Here is a 15,566-nt window from a genome sequence, read left to right on the forward strand (position 1 = left end):
GATTTATTACTTTCTGTCCGTCGTATGAATGAGAGCTGAATGTACTTTCAAAAGGGCTTCTGGTTCAGTGTCATAACCATTTGAATATCCAGGGGCCCATTACAATAAAGGATTTTAATGGCAAATTCAATAATCTGAACATTAAATGGTAACACATTCATTTATTTTATATTCTCATCTTTGTTTTTATTTTGTAATACTGATCAAAGTTAAATGGACTCAAGTATGCAGCAGAATATTGAAACTTTTCCATCAAGATAATTTCAATTCATGACTAAAATCTTTAATGAAACATTTCCTGGTGATCCTTAATTTACATACACCAATGCCAATGGGACTTCTATAATATGAGGACAACAGACACGGGATTAAACCGTATGCGAACTCATCAATTGAAAATATTCACGCTACTACTAAATACTTGTATTAACATCATAATTGGACAAGTGACTAAAATACAGGTCAGATTTAAAATCATTAAGTCGTTGTGCTTATGCCTATATCAGATATGCATAATGCTGAAGCTTTCGTTCGGTACAGTAAACTTTATACGACATTTTGTGTGTTTTTCTGCACTCTTATTCGTGCAATTATTCGACTGTGCGAAACCTTATCGTTTTAAAGGCATATACACAGGTGCTAAAACCAAGGATTCATTTGTGACTCATCCCTCTAATTAAGCCTTTTTCCGCATGATTATTTGCTTTTATTTAACGTTCGGAAGACGTCATCTCATGGGCGGAGTATGAATTCCTATATTATAGCGTATGACAGTCGTCCAAATCCTCCTAATGTGTATCACGTGATTTTGTTGCCAAATAACGGATTGTGGTGGAAACCAGGAGCCAATCTGAGACTCGAGAGACAAACATCTTAGACATTAAAAACGTATAAAAGCGAGATGCAGCGGCGTTCGGGGTCCGTCCTGAGGTTTTGGATATCTTTTTATTTGGTGTGCACAGTTTACTAAAATGGTAAGCATTTTACGATTTTTAAGTTATAAATTAAGTACTCCATTATACACAATAGTAAATATTTATTGATATGTTGCATTTAAAGTCCAGCAACAAAGTACAAAACTAAATTGATAATATTATTTAGTGAATCAAAATACAAAACAAAATTACAAATAAGAGTATTTTTTTATTGATTCGTTTCATTTGATCACAAAATAAAATACCAAACTTAATTTTGATGTTAAAAAATAAAAAAAATAAGGTATACCCAAGATTTTACATATTTTCAAAATATTAAGATAAATATGAAACCGATCTTGTATTTGTTTGTCGTTTCTTTATATTGAAAGACTTCTCAAAATTGATTTTAATCTTGTTATCACATACTTATAACATCAAATTACCCAGGACATGCATATTTGATTTGTGTATGTCACTACAAAAGAAAACAGGTTTGTTTAATATATTAAATTGGAGAGAGTAAAATCATGCTGTAGAATTAACAACTTTTGAATCCCATCGTAGAGAGATTGATATACCTTTACTCCTATCCGTTTTAAGAAGGGGTATTTTATCACTATAAAACAAAACGATAGCAAAGAAAAAGCTTAAGCTTATATTCAGTTTTAAACTGATAATTTTGATTTGCAGCATTAACACGAGTTTCGGAAAGCAATATGCAAAGACACATCTTAATCCTAGCATTTAGAGGATAACTCTAACTCTCATAAGCAGCATGTTGTTATTAGAAAAATAAAGCAAAACTTATCTATAAAATGTTAATCCTCTGTCAATTTGATGTTGAAAAAAAGAGATACTTTAAAAAAATAGAAGTGTCATCGTTTTATATCATTACCGCAATAAATGATATTGAAATGCTTCAGAAATCAACACAAATCTCAACGCTTTGTTGTTAAGAATCCTGGTGCCTTCTGGGGAAAATAAACAGTGTCGTTTTGAGAATTTAACAATGTCGTTTTGAGCATTTAACAGTGTCGTTTTGTTAAATTTAAGTATGTTAAAAAACATGGACTGTGAATATTTAGCGACATACGAAATGAGTCTTAATGTCTTTATTAGAACAGTTTTCGGTTTGTATGCATTGAAACTCCTGTAAATTCGTTTATGACCGCAAACTATCTAACAAAACACCAGAAAAGGAAATCTCTGTACAAAAGAATCCTTCTTAAATGTATTTACCTTTCTCTTATCTTGCTCTGCAGTTGTAATTCTAAATAACTACAAATGCCTACCACTATTTTGTCTTTGTTTTTTCAAGGTTTTTAAAGTTTTCTATTTATGGAAATGAATATGCGTCTTTTTGAATGATAGTTATGTGTTACCCATTAAAGTCAACGGAGAACGAAGAAGCATTAAGATTGATATCAGAGAAAATACCATGCTATTGTTAACCAAACCGTATACCTGTATACGATTGTTTGATTATAGATAAGATTCCACATCTGATGTGTGTCAATACATTGATTCATGCGCATCCTTCCTTAGGAGCGAAATATTAAAGCAATTGCACTTGAAGTTTTGCTTAAAACAGTTGTTTGTTTATTTCCGTTTTTTCATTAAAACAAGCCATATTCTCAATAGAACATATTTCCTTTTTTTCGGCAAAGTGATTTTCTTGAGCGACATTTATCAAAATAAAATTATGACCAAGTATGTCTTTTAAACTTCTTATGATAATTTGCCTTTTTTACAAGTATTTTGTTCAAAAAGAAAAACATTAGAATGACCCAGACCAAGTGAGTGACACCCTTTTACAATCTAGTTATGAGTCCGTAATGATTTATTGATATGCTGCATTTATAATCAGCAAACAAAATACACAACTAAACTTTAATCACAAAACATGTAAAGTCCTGATTTAAGATTCATTTAAAAATATTAAGATACATATAAACCAATGTTTTAATCATTTTTTATTGATAAGCTTCTCAATTTTCTTTCTACGTTAAACATCATGTACGAAACGATCAAGTTTCTAGGACTGGCGGATTGGATTTGTGTTTTTTTACTACAGACGAAAACAGCCCAGTATTTGATATCTTTTATTCGCTTCGGTAAAATACGCACAGTTGTACAGTTGTATCTTTTTTCGTATCGTATAATTATATAATGTAGAAAGATAAATATAATTTTATTTCCCTCCCTTAAATACAAATAAACATAAGCAACAAAACAGCTATAATTCATACCAAGTATCATTAAACATGTACTTTTATTCGACTCTAAAGCATTTAACGGAGTGAAAGAAAGTTATATGCAAAATCCTAGCTTTCATAATTCGCAAGTTTTGTTCAAAACAAAGAAAAATAAAACACAGACACAATTAAACCGTATTTGAACAAGTATACCATAACTTTTTGACGTCATTCGTCGCTGCTGGATTATCAATTTCAATTTGCCCTTAGAGTGACGTATGGAGACTAATGCGATGCCAGTGAAGCGTTTATGGCGTACGTTCTCAGTGTGTGTATACCACGTGATAAATTGCGTCATAAACGCTACGTCGGAAGGCAATATTTTGCTTCGAATGAAGATTTTAAACGGAGATAACTTTCCTATTTCTTCACCATTTTAAATGATACGCAGTCTACGCCGCTAACGGAGCCCCGCCTTTGGTCTTTTACCAGAATTGGGTTGAGAGTGTATGTTCTTAAATCACTTCAACAAACCTTTTCACAATACGGCCGTCTGACGGAGCACTGTCAAAACATTATTTTGGAAACAGGTTTGTTGAAGAAAAAAACTCCGGTAATAAAACGAAGGCGTGCTTCTTTAAGCGGCATAGACTGCCCTTTGTTTTATTTAAAATGGTGTAGTAAAACAAAGTTATCTTCGATTTATGTCTTCATTTTATTATTGACTTAGCATATATAACGTAATTGATCACGTGGTATACACACACTTGTTTTATGAACATAGTAATTTAGTTATAGCGGATAATGAAATATATTTTATTTGATCTTTTAGTCTCAATGAATTCATTTTTTTACCCAATTTAAAATGATTATATCACTCTTGTTGCGCATAACATATACATTGTAATCTGAATAGGATAAGGCTATTGCATAGAGTTTATATAAAATCTTGCATCAGATATATAAACTTTAATCAGAGTGACTGTTTTAAAGTATGCATCATAATGAAATACAAAATACACCAAGTTAAAGAGTGGTTTGATACCATTCAAAGAATAATAAACGACTTTTTTAATAGCCACTTTTTAAATTTCGCATTTAATAACATAATGTAATAATACATACATAATATTTAGATAGTATCAATAAAGCTATTATATCAAAGAAAAAACTTGAAATTATAGCATTAATGCTTTTTATATAAATGCCTGAACCTAAATAAATCGAAAATTTTGACAAAGGTTTTGATAAAAAGTGTTCCATACAAACGTCGTAATCTTACTGTATATATTTCCCAAAGGGGTTGTCCTCCATTTAACAGACGCGGCGACATTGGTTTATTTAGGTGCCTTAGCCAAGGACTGGGTTTCCCTGTAGTTGCCTTGTGTTTATTTCAATATAGTTACATTTAACAGCAGATTATCATAACGTGACATCATACTTTCGTACGCTATGATGCTTAAACTGCGGATAGTGTATTATTGCAAATGTATGTTCATGTTTCTTTTTAAACCCGGAGCTGATTTTTTTAAATTCAATTATGACCCCAATTTCGTCCCTTGATTTCGGCCCAATATAGTTGTGTTTTATTCCACTAATGCAGAGTTATTAATTATAATAATGATTACCAGTCATTCATTATTTCCTCCTACATACATACACATGCAAGTACAGTTTTCCGCCACGAAAATTGTCTTTTTATTTTTTTTTTCAGGTTGGACCAGGTTATTTGTGCGTTTTGCTGGTGATTGGTTTGTTCGTGAACAATATCAATGCAGGTGGGTTGCATTGTCTGTTTTGTTTTAATGGCTCAATTTATCCTTTTAATAGTTGAGTTAAAGCTTAACGACGTTTCACAGAATTAAAATGGCTCTTGCATCTCGGTTGAAATTATGTATGCAAACCTACTATGTTGTCTGGTTCCCGGTCTTCTTTATGGCAAATGTTAGACGAAGTGGTAGGGACTATCCAGCGTTGAGCCAATCCTCTTGTTTAATGTTACACACTATGTGTTATTAGTGCCATCAGTGGGCATCGGTCAATCAAGCTTAAAAACATATTGCTGAATGTACTCATTATGACTCCTTTTAAACGTTGGATAAGTGAGTCCTACGCCCTCCACCGCGGTTAGTCGTGACCGAAGCTTTTTTATTACCTGCTCAGTAATATCACATACCTGTAATACATGGTCATAACGCGCATGCTATACTCATTTATTAAATACATCATTGAAAATATCATTATTTGAATTTGAAACATAATTGACTAAGTGATGTGTTATACAAGCGTTTTGTTTTCCATTAGCTCTTGTTGTTATCATAACAAGATATGTGATGAACATTTACCAACTCCTATCGCTTTTTCATAAAAAAAGAATAATATCACACATAAACATCCTAAAACACATCAATGAATTGTGTCAGTTCTGTTTGTTTTCTTTTCAGTTGCCCTTGATGGAACATGTACAGCAGACTGTGAATGTACTGACGCCCATACCACGTGTCAGTCCAGTACCTGTGCATGTGTAACGGGATACGCCAAAATAAGCTCCGCTTGTAAAGCAAGTAAGCTATATGTCCTGGTCTCTTTTCTAGTAGTTTTAATGTATGTATAAGCGTTTAATAATAAATTAAACATTTTTATATTCAATGGAAATATATTTTGGGTTTTATTACCAACTACTATTTTTGTCGATAAAGTGTATATTTGTTAAAATTGCATAACAATAACGTTTTTTTGTCCGTTCAAATGCTGAATTAATATAGTTAATATAGCGAGGAGTGACCGGTAATGCTTACAACAAGTTAACGACTCAATGCATAATCATTTACGTTTCAGTCGTTTTTCTATGCAACACTTACTATAATCCACCGTTTGTAATTGTTTTTTAAGCGTCTGTGGAAAAGAGAAATATCCTCGTTAGTTCTTTTGAAAATCAAAACTAACCACATTCTTATATTTACCAAGGCATTGGGACAACATGTACCACAACTGCTGACTGCGATACGACAACGGTGACTGGCACTATCTGTGACACGACTGCTGCAAGTCCAGTATGCAAAATAGGTAAAATAGATTATTATGGTGAAAATGGTCTACAAATGTTATTTATTTATTTTCCCATCAATTATACTCGATTGATTAACTTCTTGAGAGAAAGGTGGTATAACAAATCACAGAATAAGAAGGTTTAAATAGTTCATTATTACATTTGTAGAATCCTCAGGAGACTGTACAAACGTCCAGACTGGCTGTGTGTCGAATGCAGCTTGTGATAGCAATGCCTGCACATGTACAGCGGCCACCCATACTGAGGAGACATCCTCAAAACTGTGCAAGAAAAGTAAGAGAAGTACTGATTTCAATAAAGCGTTTCTATAAGGCCTTCATATCGTTTATACCGGCTCTAATTTAAAATGTTTTCCCTTCAAATTTCTTCTTATGTCACGATTTCTGAACTTATTTACCAATACAAAAAATAAATAAGAGCAATTTTACTTTTTACTTTTTATATGAAATGCTTACTTAATATGATGTAAACGCAAAACGTTTATTTTCAGAACTAGGACAATCTTGTACAACAACAGCTGACTGTGATGCTTCTGTCACCAAAACAGTTTGCGACACCACAGTGGCTTCGCCCGTCTGTAAACTAGGTATCGCTGACATATGTCTTGACATGTATACAGACTCCATCTCAATATGCTGTTTTCAAAACACATATTTACATAAGCTGTTATCTGGAGAATGTGGACATACATAAAATGATCAAAATTAAATTGGTATGGTATCAAAGTTAAAAATAATATTCTGAAAGTTTAAGCCATAAACACCCATTTCCAGCAAAGAGTAATACGCAGCTATTGTATTATTTTTCTTTCAATGGTACGTTACCGAATCGCAATGGTTGCCTGGTAAGTACCGAGCGCACTCGCTTCTAACCAAGGCGACCCGGGTTCGATTCCCGGCCTGGGCGCATGTGAGTTTTGTGAGTGGTCACCAAACCGGATTAGGTTTTTTTTTGGGTACTTCGGTGTACAAGACCACACTTCCGTGTAACATCGTACCAACGAGAGTGCCATAGTATAAGTTATAATAACTTTCATGACAATCGTTGTAAACATATATAACGTTTTAACTAAATCGCAATGGAAATATGCAGTGAGTGTTGTTATTTTATATGCAAAGTATGACATTGGTTTTACTACTGTGCTATTTTATGTATTGCCTTAAACTATAGGTCAGAGTAACATAATCATTTAAGTGTATTATTGGTTAAGATATATAGGGAATATTATGATAGGACGCTTTACTGGTGACCTGTATCACGTCGAGTTCGGTGTGTACATGTTTACTCACCGGACAAGACGTGATGCAAGTCACCAGAAAAGCGTGTTATCGTAATTTTCCATTTATTATATACCTGCCTATTTAATTATTCCCTTTTTTCGGTTTCAATTTGATTTAAATTCACCGTATAGGTTTTCAGTTCTGTGTAATGACGCGAATTCGCCTTCTTCTTTGTATTAGCGAACTGCTCATATTTATGATAATAAACATGGATAATGCAACAATTTATAGACTTCGATATAAACAAGTTTACTGGTGTAGTTCTCTAGACAGATTTGAAGTGTTTTCGGCTACGCGCTTATCCTCATGGTTATTTGAATAACATGCGAACCACACTCCTAACATGTTTTAACATGCTTCTGGGGCGTGAGCAAAGTTAGATCATTTAATGTATTTAAAAGTTGACAGGTTTTACAAGTGTTTTGGGTAAGCTATTTTTAGCAACGCGAAAGTAGTTCCAAGATTACACACGGTACTCTCATGATACAGAATCAGAAAACGACAGTATCATGATACGGACTACGGCGTGTTGTATTTTCACTGTTGTATATGGAAAAGGAATTTGATAAAAAATTGTCATCGTACGCATAAATCTGCAATGAAGCCATTGAAAAAATCACCCTCATTTAACAACGTTGCAGCGTGTTGTCATTATATTTGTGTACGAATCAACAATCAAACAGCTTGATCAGTAAGCTTGAATTGGTTCTGCAATATTTGCACAAGTACGCTACGTATTACACGTTTTGTTTGACAATTTGGTTCAAAGTACTTACTACAACGACCGAACCCTAGTGATCGAAATTATTTATAGCGCGCCCTATAAGTTCATTTGGTTATGACTTCAATAATAGGGAAATTTATTGCAGTTACTTCTTTATGTTTAAGTTGATTTACAATCCATATATTACACATATAACATGTATGTGTTGAGCATGACAATGTAAAGCCTTTTGATGTAATTTAGGTAGCGGTGGAGGCTGTAGCGCCGGAGGTGGCAACGCCGCCGAGTGTATGTCAAATTCAGCTTGTGACACAGGAGGCACCGACTTATGCGTTTGTACAGCAACACATCCTGAGGATGGAAACTTTCTTTGCGTGGGTAGTAAGTATGGAAATGTCATTTTTGAAGTATGAAACTTGTGACCATGTCAATTAAGATGATGCGTTCAGGTACATATCGTTACTTTATGACAATAGATAAAAATATAACTAGTACACACAGTCATATTTAAATATATACAATACCATAGACACAATATGTTCCAATTATCCTATTGTTTATACCTTACCATAGCTTATTTATGAAATGTTTAATATCTGATTGCCAACAAATAATAGGTTTATTTTTAATTGAAATAAACGTAAAACGTATCATTGCTACATGCATTTAGTAAGGGTTATTCTTGGATTTCAGTGTAAGATTGCATTTTATTTACGAGTGATCAAGGAAAACAACAATAATCACGAGAAGTCATTAGTGAACATATCGTTTTATTTTATCAGAAGTAAAATGAAGTTTTCTATTGTTATCAACAAATTATCTGTTTCTTTGATGAAAATTTTCGGATATTTAATCATGTTTTTATGCCCATACCTGATGTGCACAGAACAAGCACTTGAAAACTAGTTCTCGAACCATTGTGTTTATCATTGAATCTAGATTTATTTCAAAAACTAAACACAAAATATAACATTCGGGGCTCCTCGGGGGTTGTTTTCGATAAAAATGGCCGAGGAGTCCCGAATGTAAAAAATAAATCAGCAAGACCTGTTTATTATTTTTTATAATTGAAATAACTTTTATTTACGAACGAAAACGCAATACTTTCACGCAGCATGATTATCATTTCGTCACCCTGGGTCACCAATCAATACTTTGATGGACATGTGGATTTAAAACAATTTTAATATCCATTGGAATTTGTTTGTTAAGATTTAACCACTTTCAACGCAACAACCAGATGCAGATGAAATTCTTGTCTGCGTAATGAGTTTTTTTTTACCGATTGGTTGTCTTTGTTTATTTCCAAAAAAGTATGTAAAAATTATACAATGCTTTTTCCATATATTCGTGTGTTGTTGTTTTTTGTCATTTCAAATGTGAAATAGTGATTTCAATTTTTATCAAAGGGAAGTAACTGCAATAAGCGATAAAATAGTTCTTAAAGTTGTAATGTTCACTGCACTGCTGTTATATCACTGACACATCTTCAAAAATATTCTTCCTTGTTTTTCACTGCCAGAGGCCGATTCTGCGTGTGTCACCGATGCTGGCTGCATCAGTAATGCAGCGTGCACAAGCAGTACCTGTTCATGTATGACTGGCTATTTGGCTAATACAGCCAAAACATCATGTCTTGGTGGTAAGAATAACTTTAAGATAAGATTAACTTGTTACATTATTCCGTTGTGAATTGATAAGAATTTTCAATTCGAAACGTATGACAATTTTAGAAAACGAGGTTGTGTCGAGTATTTGAACGCTTTGTCGAAAATGTTTTTGTATCAACCACTGGCGGATGGTAGTAGACTTATTTTTGACCTTTTTTCAATTTAATTTGTTTTCAATTTTTGAAGGTTTATTTCATTTTTAAGGAAAAGATAGTCTTTTACGTTAAATAAACATATATTCAGAGAAAACGCACAAATATACTAGAACGAGAAATGATGTAAAGAGTCCAAACAAGACCTCATGTCCCATGGGTAAAAATCAGTGAGAGTTTGTTTTTTCAATTATGCAAAACGACGAATGCACTCGCGTGTATTATATATAATATTTATTTTTGTTGCAGATTATGGGCATACTTGCACAGCCTTGGACCTGTGTGACACTGACACGAATACAGTTTCTATTTGCAGTAACGCTGGAGTCTGTGCTATAAGTATGTGCAGATACACTAAAGTAGAATAGTAATATAATGCATGTATTAATTATTATTTACAACAAATGTAAAACAAGTTATGATAACATTTATATCCTATGCAAGTTGAAAAGATGAGAAACTAGAGCCCCGCCATCTGGTTAAAGGCAGAAACCTATCCAAGGATCCCCAAAATGGACAAAACCAATGCGGGGATCGAACTGACGTCTTTATGGTATCTGATAAATGTCATACGGCCACTATCGAAATGTTGGTAGCTAAGCCTGGTTAACACGCCATTTAATACCATCAGTTTTTAATTTGATGATTTTCTATCTTTATTTTGTTTGTGACTCGGGCATTTTGGTGAACTTGATGGAAAACAAGAAATTATTTCATGCCTATTGATATATGAACAATAAATAAACAACAAATGGTTCTATTAATAACAGAGGCGGGTTCGAGTTGTGCCGGGAAAACTGACAAGTGTGTGGTTTACGCCGGCTGTACTGGAGCGTCCGATACCTGTGCATGTGGCGATGGATACACAAAGGATGGAAACAATGAACACTGCGAAGGAGGTACCAGTAGCGATTTTATTCCCTTTATGCAATTTTGACGTATGACATGACGATTGCTGCCAACTAATAAAAATCTTTATTCCTACAGTCTTTGAAAGGATGTCGAAAATAACTTGACAAAATATATCACCAGGTCGTCAACGCTAAGTTTTATGTGCTTTAATGAAAAGCAAACACACATAAAAAAGTATTTTGAACATAATAATCATTCGGAGTTTCGAGGATTGCCTGCCATCATGGAAGGGAAAATGACAAGTGATGGGAACACCATGTATTTTTATGTAGCCTATGGCTAAATTCAAGGATTGTTTTATTTGCTTTAGTTATTCGCTTAATAACATCCAGGTATGTGCACTAGATAAGTACACTGAAAAAAACATTTTGAGCAAAATCATTTAAATGATAGAAACACGTCAGGTGTGTTTAAATATATTTACCCTATGTGCAGTTATGTTCAATCGAATATCAAGGGGAAGGCACTGTTAACGCCTTGACCATAAACACGGGTAATTCAATCCTATAAGTGTTCATTGAATGCTTTTTACAACCCTTTTCCTTCTTAAGCGACAAAGGCTCAGAGTCCTTTTGAAATGTGCTGTTTCATAAAAGTATACAAAAACTGCAAAGATAATCACTTAAAACGTTAACAGTGTTAGTGTGTGATCGATATATCTTAAAACTGATTCTGATTCTGAATCAGGCACGTTTATTGCCAACAATTTAAGTTTGACAATCATGTTAGGCATGTTTGACCATCATGAACTGCAAGTCTCATAGATATATACAGTTTTGCAACTTGAACATAAAAAGTCTACCAAAACAAAATAAGCATGAAAGTGAAATCATTTGTAAAATCATGATGCTTGAATGCAATTATTTCAAATTTATTTTCAGCTGCCGGAAAAGCCTGTTCATCGTCTGCTGACTGTGGAGCCAGTCTCTACTGTGATCTGGCTCTTACAGTACCTTTGTGCAGAAAGGGTAAGCTAAGTATTTGACTGTGTGCTTTGTATGATGAGAAAAAACATTTTAAGAAGTATTTTATCGTTTTATTTAACGTCTTTTCAACTCCCCACATATCTATATGCCAATAGATGTGGAAACAAACGCTAAAATGCCTTATCGACGGTAATACATTTTAGCAACATATTTCCTAATTATAATTTGGTAGATGTAAAGGAAACTGTGTTAATGCATTCTTTTTTAATTAGATGTGTCTTCAATATGTGATCAATATTAAGGAATATGTCATACGTATGCCTATTAAGTCCTGATATGTCAAAAATACATACTATTGTATCAATTTGCTCAAGTGTGGACATTGTCTGTAATAAAATGACGGCATTAATCGCAAAGGCAAGAATAAGTTTAATTCATCTATCAAACATTGACATTTTCCAAGATCTACTTTCGGTAGCCATTTGAATAAACTATTCACAAGCTGTCCGACCTGTAATGTTTTGCAGGTAAAAGGTGTTATAAGATAAGTATTGACCAATCAATGAGCGATTGAATACATTTAAGAAATATTTCTGTTATACAGTTTTTTTGTGAATTAACTGTTTGACTTTAACGTATTTTTTCTTCCTATACTTCCAGCGGTAGGTGATTGTGGTGGTGACCAGGTCAACTGTGTGACATTTTCCTCGTGCACAGGCACAACGTGTACTTGTGCCACTGGATACACTGAAGATTCAACACTGAAGATTTGCCAAGGAGGTACCCGCCTATTTTATATTGTACATTTTAACGACTGTTATCGTTTGGAATGAAGCTGGCATGATTTTTTTTTATCTCTGGAAGAACTTTATCAAAACATGTAAAACCCAATTTAAATATATAGAATTATTATGTCTCAAGCAGTTTACACAATAAAAAATAATTTATCTTTAATGCCCTCCCCCGATCAAAAAATCAAAAAAAGGTTAAGAAACAAAAAACACAAACAACATTTCATTTCCCTGCACCAATCCAGAAAACTATAGGAAAACGGGATCATCCATCGCAGATGGTTGACTAAGTTGCGTTTTAACACAGTTTATTTAACACTTATTTGGTAATTGAGCATACTTATCTCAGATTAGTTAAATACTACTATTGATGTTAGACTTGTCACCGCTCGTACTTGAACATTAATAAGCTTATACTTCAACATGTTGTTATACCATTGTAAGACATCATACCATTCTGGCTTAATGGATCGTACTATCGCTTAAAGTTCTAGATTCATACTTCTTTGATGCCAATGGTTTGGTAAATTTGCTTTCAAATCCAACATATATAATAATTACCGCATTTGAACAAAATGTTAATGGACATAACAAAATAGCAAGGTCGATATCAGTCAGATCGCTGCATGCAATCTAGACTTACTGACTTCCTCTTAATATCTTTATTAATGTCTGGTTTCTTTATTTATTGGATACGTTCAGCCGAAAACACATAGTTTTTGCCACTTGATTTTCATTCATTTGCGTTGAAACATTATATTAGTATTAATTGAACTTAGTTACAATTTCATGTCACCAAGTTTTGTTGATAGGCTCGTTGACAATATGAATGCCTCTGATTTTTGCGAGTCAATCGCATGCCGTCTCTGGTTGTTCATTTCCTACAAGATTGCATTACTTACAGCTATCGATAAACCCTGCAACAATGACCTTGGCTGCAACACCGGAAGCGATGCTGACCTGGTTTGTGACACCACAAAGACATGCAAGAAAAGTAAGTATTTCCTTGTCAATTATATATGTTCTGTTATTTCGGGACCATACTGTCCGCGTTAAATCAGTGATATTTAGACATATACTATCAGATGTATATGTCTAATACCATAAAGTTTTACTTAATATACTTTTGTTTGAAAACACAGTCTTTGACGAACCGATGCTGCTATTTTCATATTTCAATGTATGTGGGCAGTCTAAGGTTACAATTTCCGATAACTTACACAATGTTACCATTCATTGGGAAACATAAAAGTACAATGCATATTACTTCTTGTGAATGTTTAAGAAATAACGTATTGACACGAACAAGCTTATACATATTAAAATTTACCAGAAGATTTCATATGAACTTTGATAAATACAATTGACCATCAAATATTCTTGTTGATATACATGGTGATACAATTAGCAAAACAATTGTAAAACATAAATGCACCATATAAGCGTTTTTTTTAACAAATATCTATGTGTTTCTGTTTCAGAGCAAGCGGCAACATGTACAACTACCGACCAATGCGTGGCAAACTCGAATTGCGAAGGCGACTGTAAAGTCTGCACATGTACGGGTGGTGTTGTGGATGATAAGCTATGTTCTGGTAAGTTTATACATTGACGTTCTAATCGAAAAATAACATATAAACGGTTTAACACAACGCAATTATTTTCATTACATAACAGAGACTGGTCGTGTTGAAAGTTGATCGACTTTGTATGCTATAAATTAATTGTAATATACTGTAACATTGTTATTTGACTCTGTTAGCTTCAAATTAAACGTTACAACTAGATAAACTAGATACACATATTGTATTTATTTCAGGGGCCGGAGCTGTGATTGTTTCCTTACTCGTGCTCCTGTCTGCACTGGTTGTGGCTAAAGTTTAAGACCATGATAAAGAATCTTAATACCAACACAAGGACAGAAGAATGTTTTAAGAAATACAAATAAAAACTCATCACAAACCTTAAACAAAATGTAGAGAAAAAGGTAAAGAAACGTAAAAAAGCTTACGGAAAAGTCATTATGTTAAATCTATGTATAAAACAATAGAAGATGTTTGACATTTTCCTATCCGAAAATTCCCCAACATATAGAATTTATGAACTCATGTAGTAAATTATCTAAATACCTTTTGTTACTAACCAACATCATAACCATGCAAAAATACAACAAAATTTGATGTACATTTCCGTTGCAAGCTAGTAAACTGCGAACACTAATTAAAATGGACGTTGGTATGCGTCCACTTATATTTAAACAACAATTTTGCGATCAAAAATATTCAAGAGAACTTTTGATGTTTGTTTCATTTTATAATTGGGATACTTTTGAAAATCGTAGTACCTAAAGTTTGCTGTGATATTAACGTTTTTATCAATTTTACGTATCATGATCGCGACGTTTAAAAATCAGCATTTACGCATATTTCCCGTAGATGAGGGCTGTGTTTATTAACTATGCCTTTTCTATGAAGTTGATACTTGTGTTTATGTTATTTTGAACCAACATTTCGATTCCATGTTTCAAAATTAGCCTGTGACATTTTGGTGATACACGAGATTTATGTGAGGAACGGAGTCACGTGATGAAACATAATGCAACTATGGTAAACTTCTAATTACCTCATACGTCATTACGTATGTGGTAATACAATGGTAATTTCGTCATCGGTAACATCAAAAGTACAGAGTAATTTGAAACTTATATTTCTATACAACGATCAACAATTCAAGAGCTATTATAACCATCATCACAAATGTGGCTTTGATGATCATGAAACTTGCGTATTCACCAAAATATCATTTTGTCTGTTGAAAGACAGCACTAGAATTTTCCAATTGTACTCAAGTAGTGGCTACGATTTATTTTGTTTTATGAACTGAAGAAATTCGCAAATAAATGTATTATATATTTCCTGAATTTAATTTA

At 33.3% G+C, this 15,566-nt stretch overlaps 1 protein-coding gene across 1 annotated transcript; it reads left to right on the top strand.

The window, feature by feature from the left end:
• The first annotated feature begins 936 nt into the window (after window positions 1-936).
• Window positions 937-15,566, top strand: LOC128232916 (cell death abnormality protein 1-like). Its single transcript, XM_052946718.1, has 15 exons — window positions 937-974; window positions 4,827-4,890; window positions 5,557-5,676; window positions 6,080-6,178; window positions 6,330-6,455; window positions 6,673-6,768; window positions 8,430-8,567; window positions 9,709-9,828; window positions 10,258-10,347; window positions 10,779-10,907; window positions 11,802-11,888; window positions 12,507-12,626; window positions 13,542-13,631; window positions 14,119-14,232; window positions 14,457-15,566. The coding sequence occupies exons 1-15, from the start codon at window positions 972-974 to the stop codon at window positions 14,519-14,521; spliced, it is 1,461 nt and encodes a 486-aa protein (XP_052802678.1). The 5' UTR covers window positions 937-971; the 3' UTR covers window positions 14,522-15,566.

The sequence above is a fragment of the Mya arenaria genome, chromosome 4 (assembly GCF_026914265.1).
Source record: "Mya arenaria isolate MELC-2E11 chromosome 4, ASM2691426v1".
Taxonomy (NCBI): Eukaryota; Metazoa; Mollusca; class Bivalvia; order Myida; family Myidae; genus Mya; species Mya arenaria.

Coding starts and splice junctions, on each gene's coding strand:
- LOC128232916 (XM_052946718.1), top strand. Junction 6,179..6,329: donor AAGTCCAGTATGCAAAATAG/GTAAAATAGATT, acceptor TTACATTTGTAG/AATCCTCAGGAGACTGTACA. Junction 10,348..10,778: donor CGCTGGAGTCTGTGCTATAA/GTATGTGCAGAT, acceptor TATTAATAACAG/AGGCGGGTTCGAGTTGTGCC.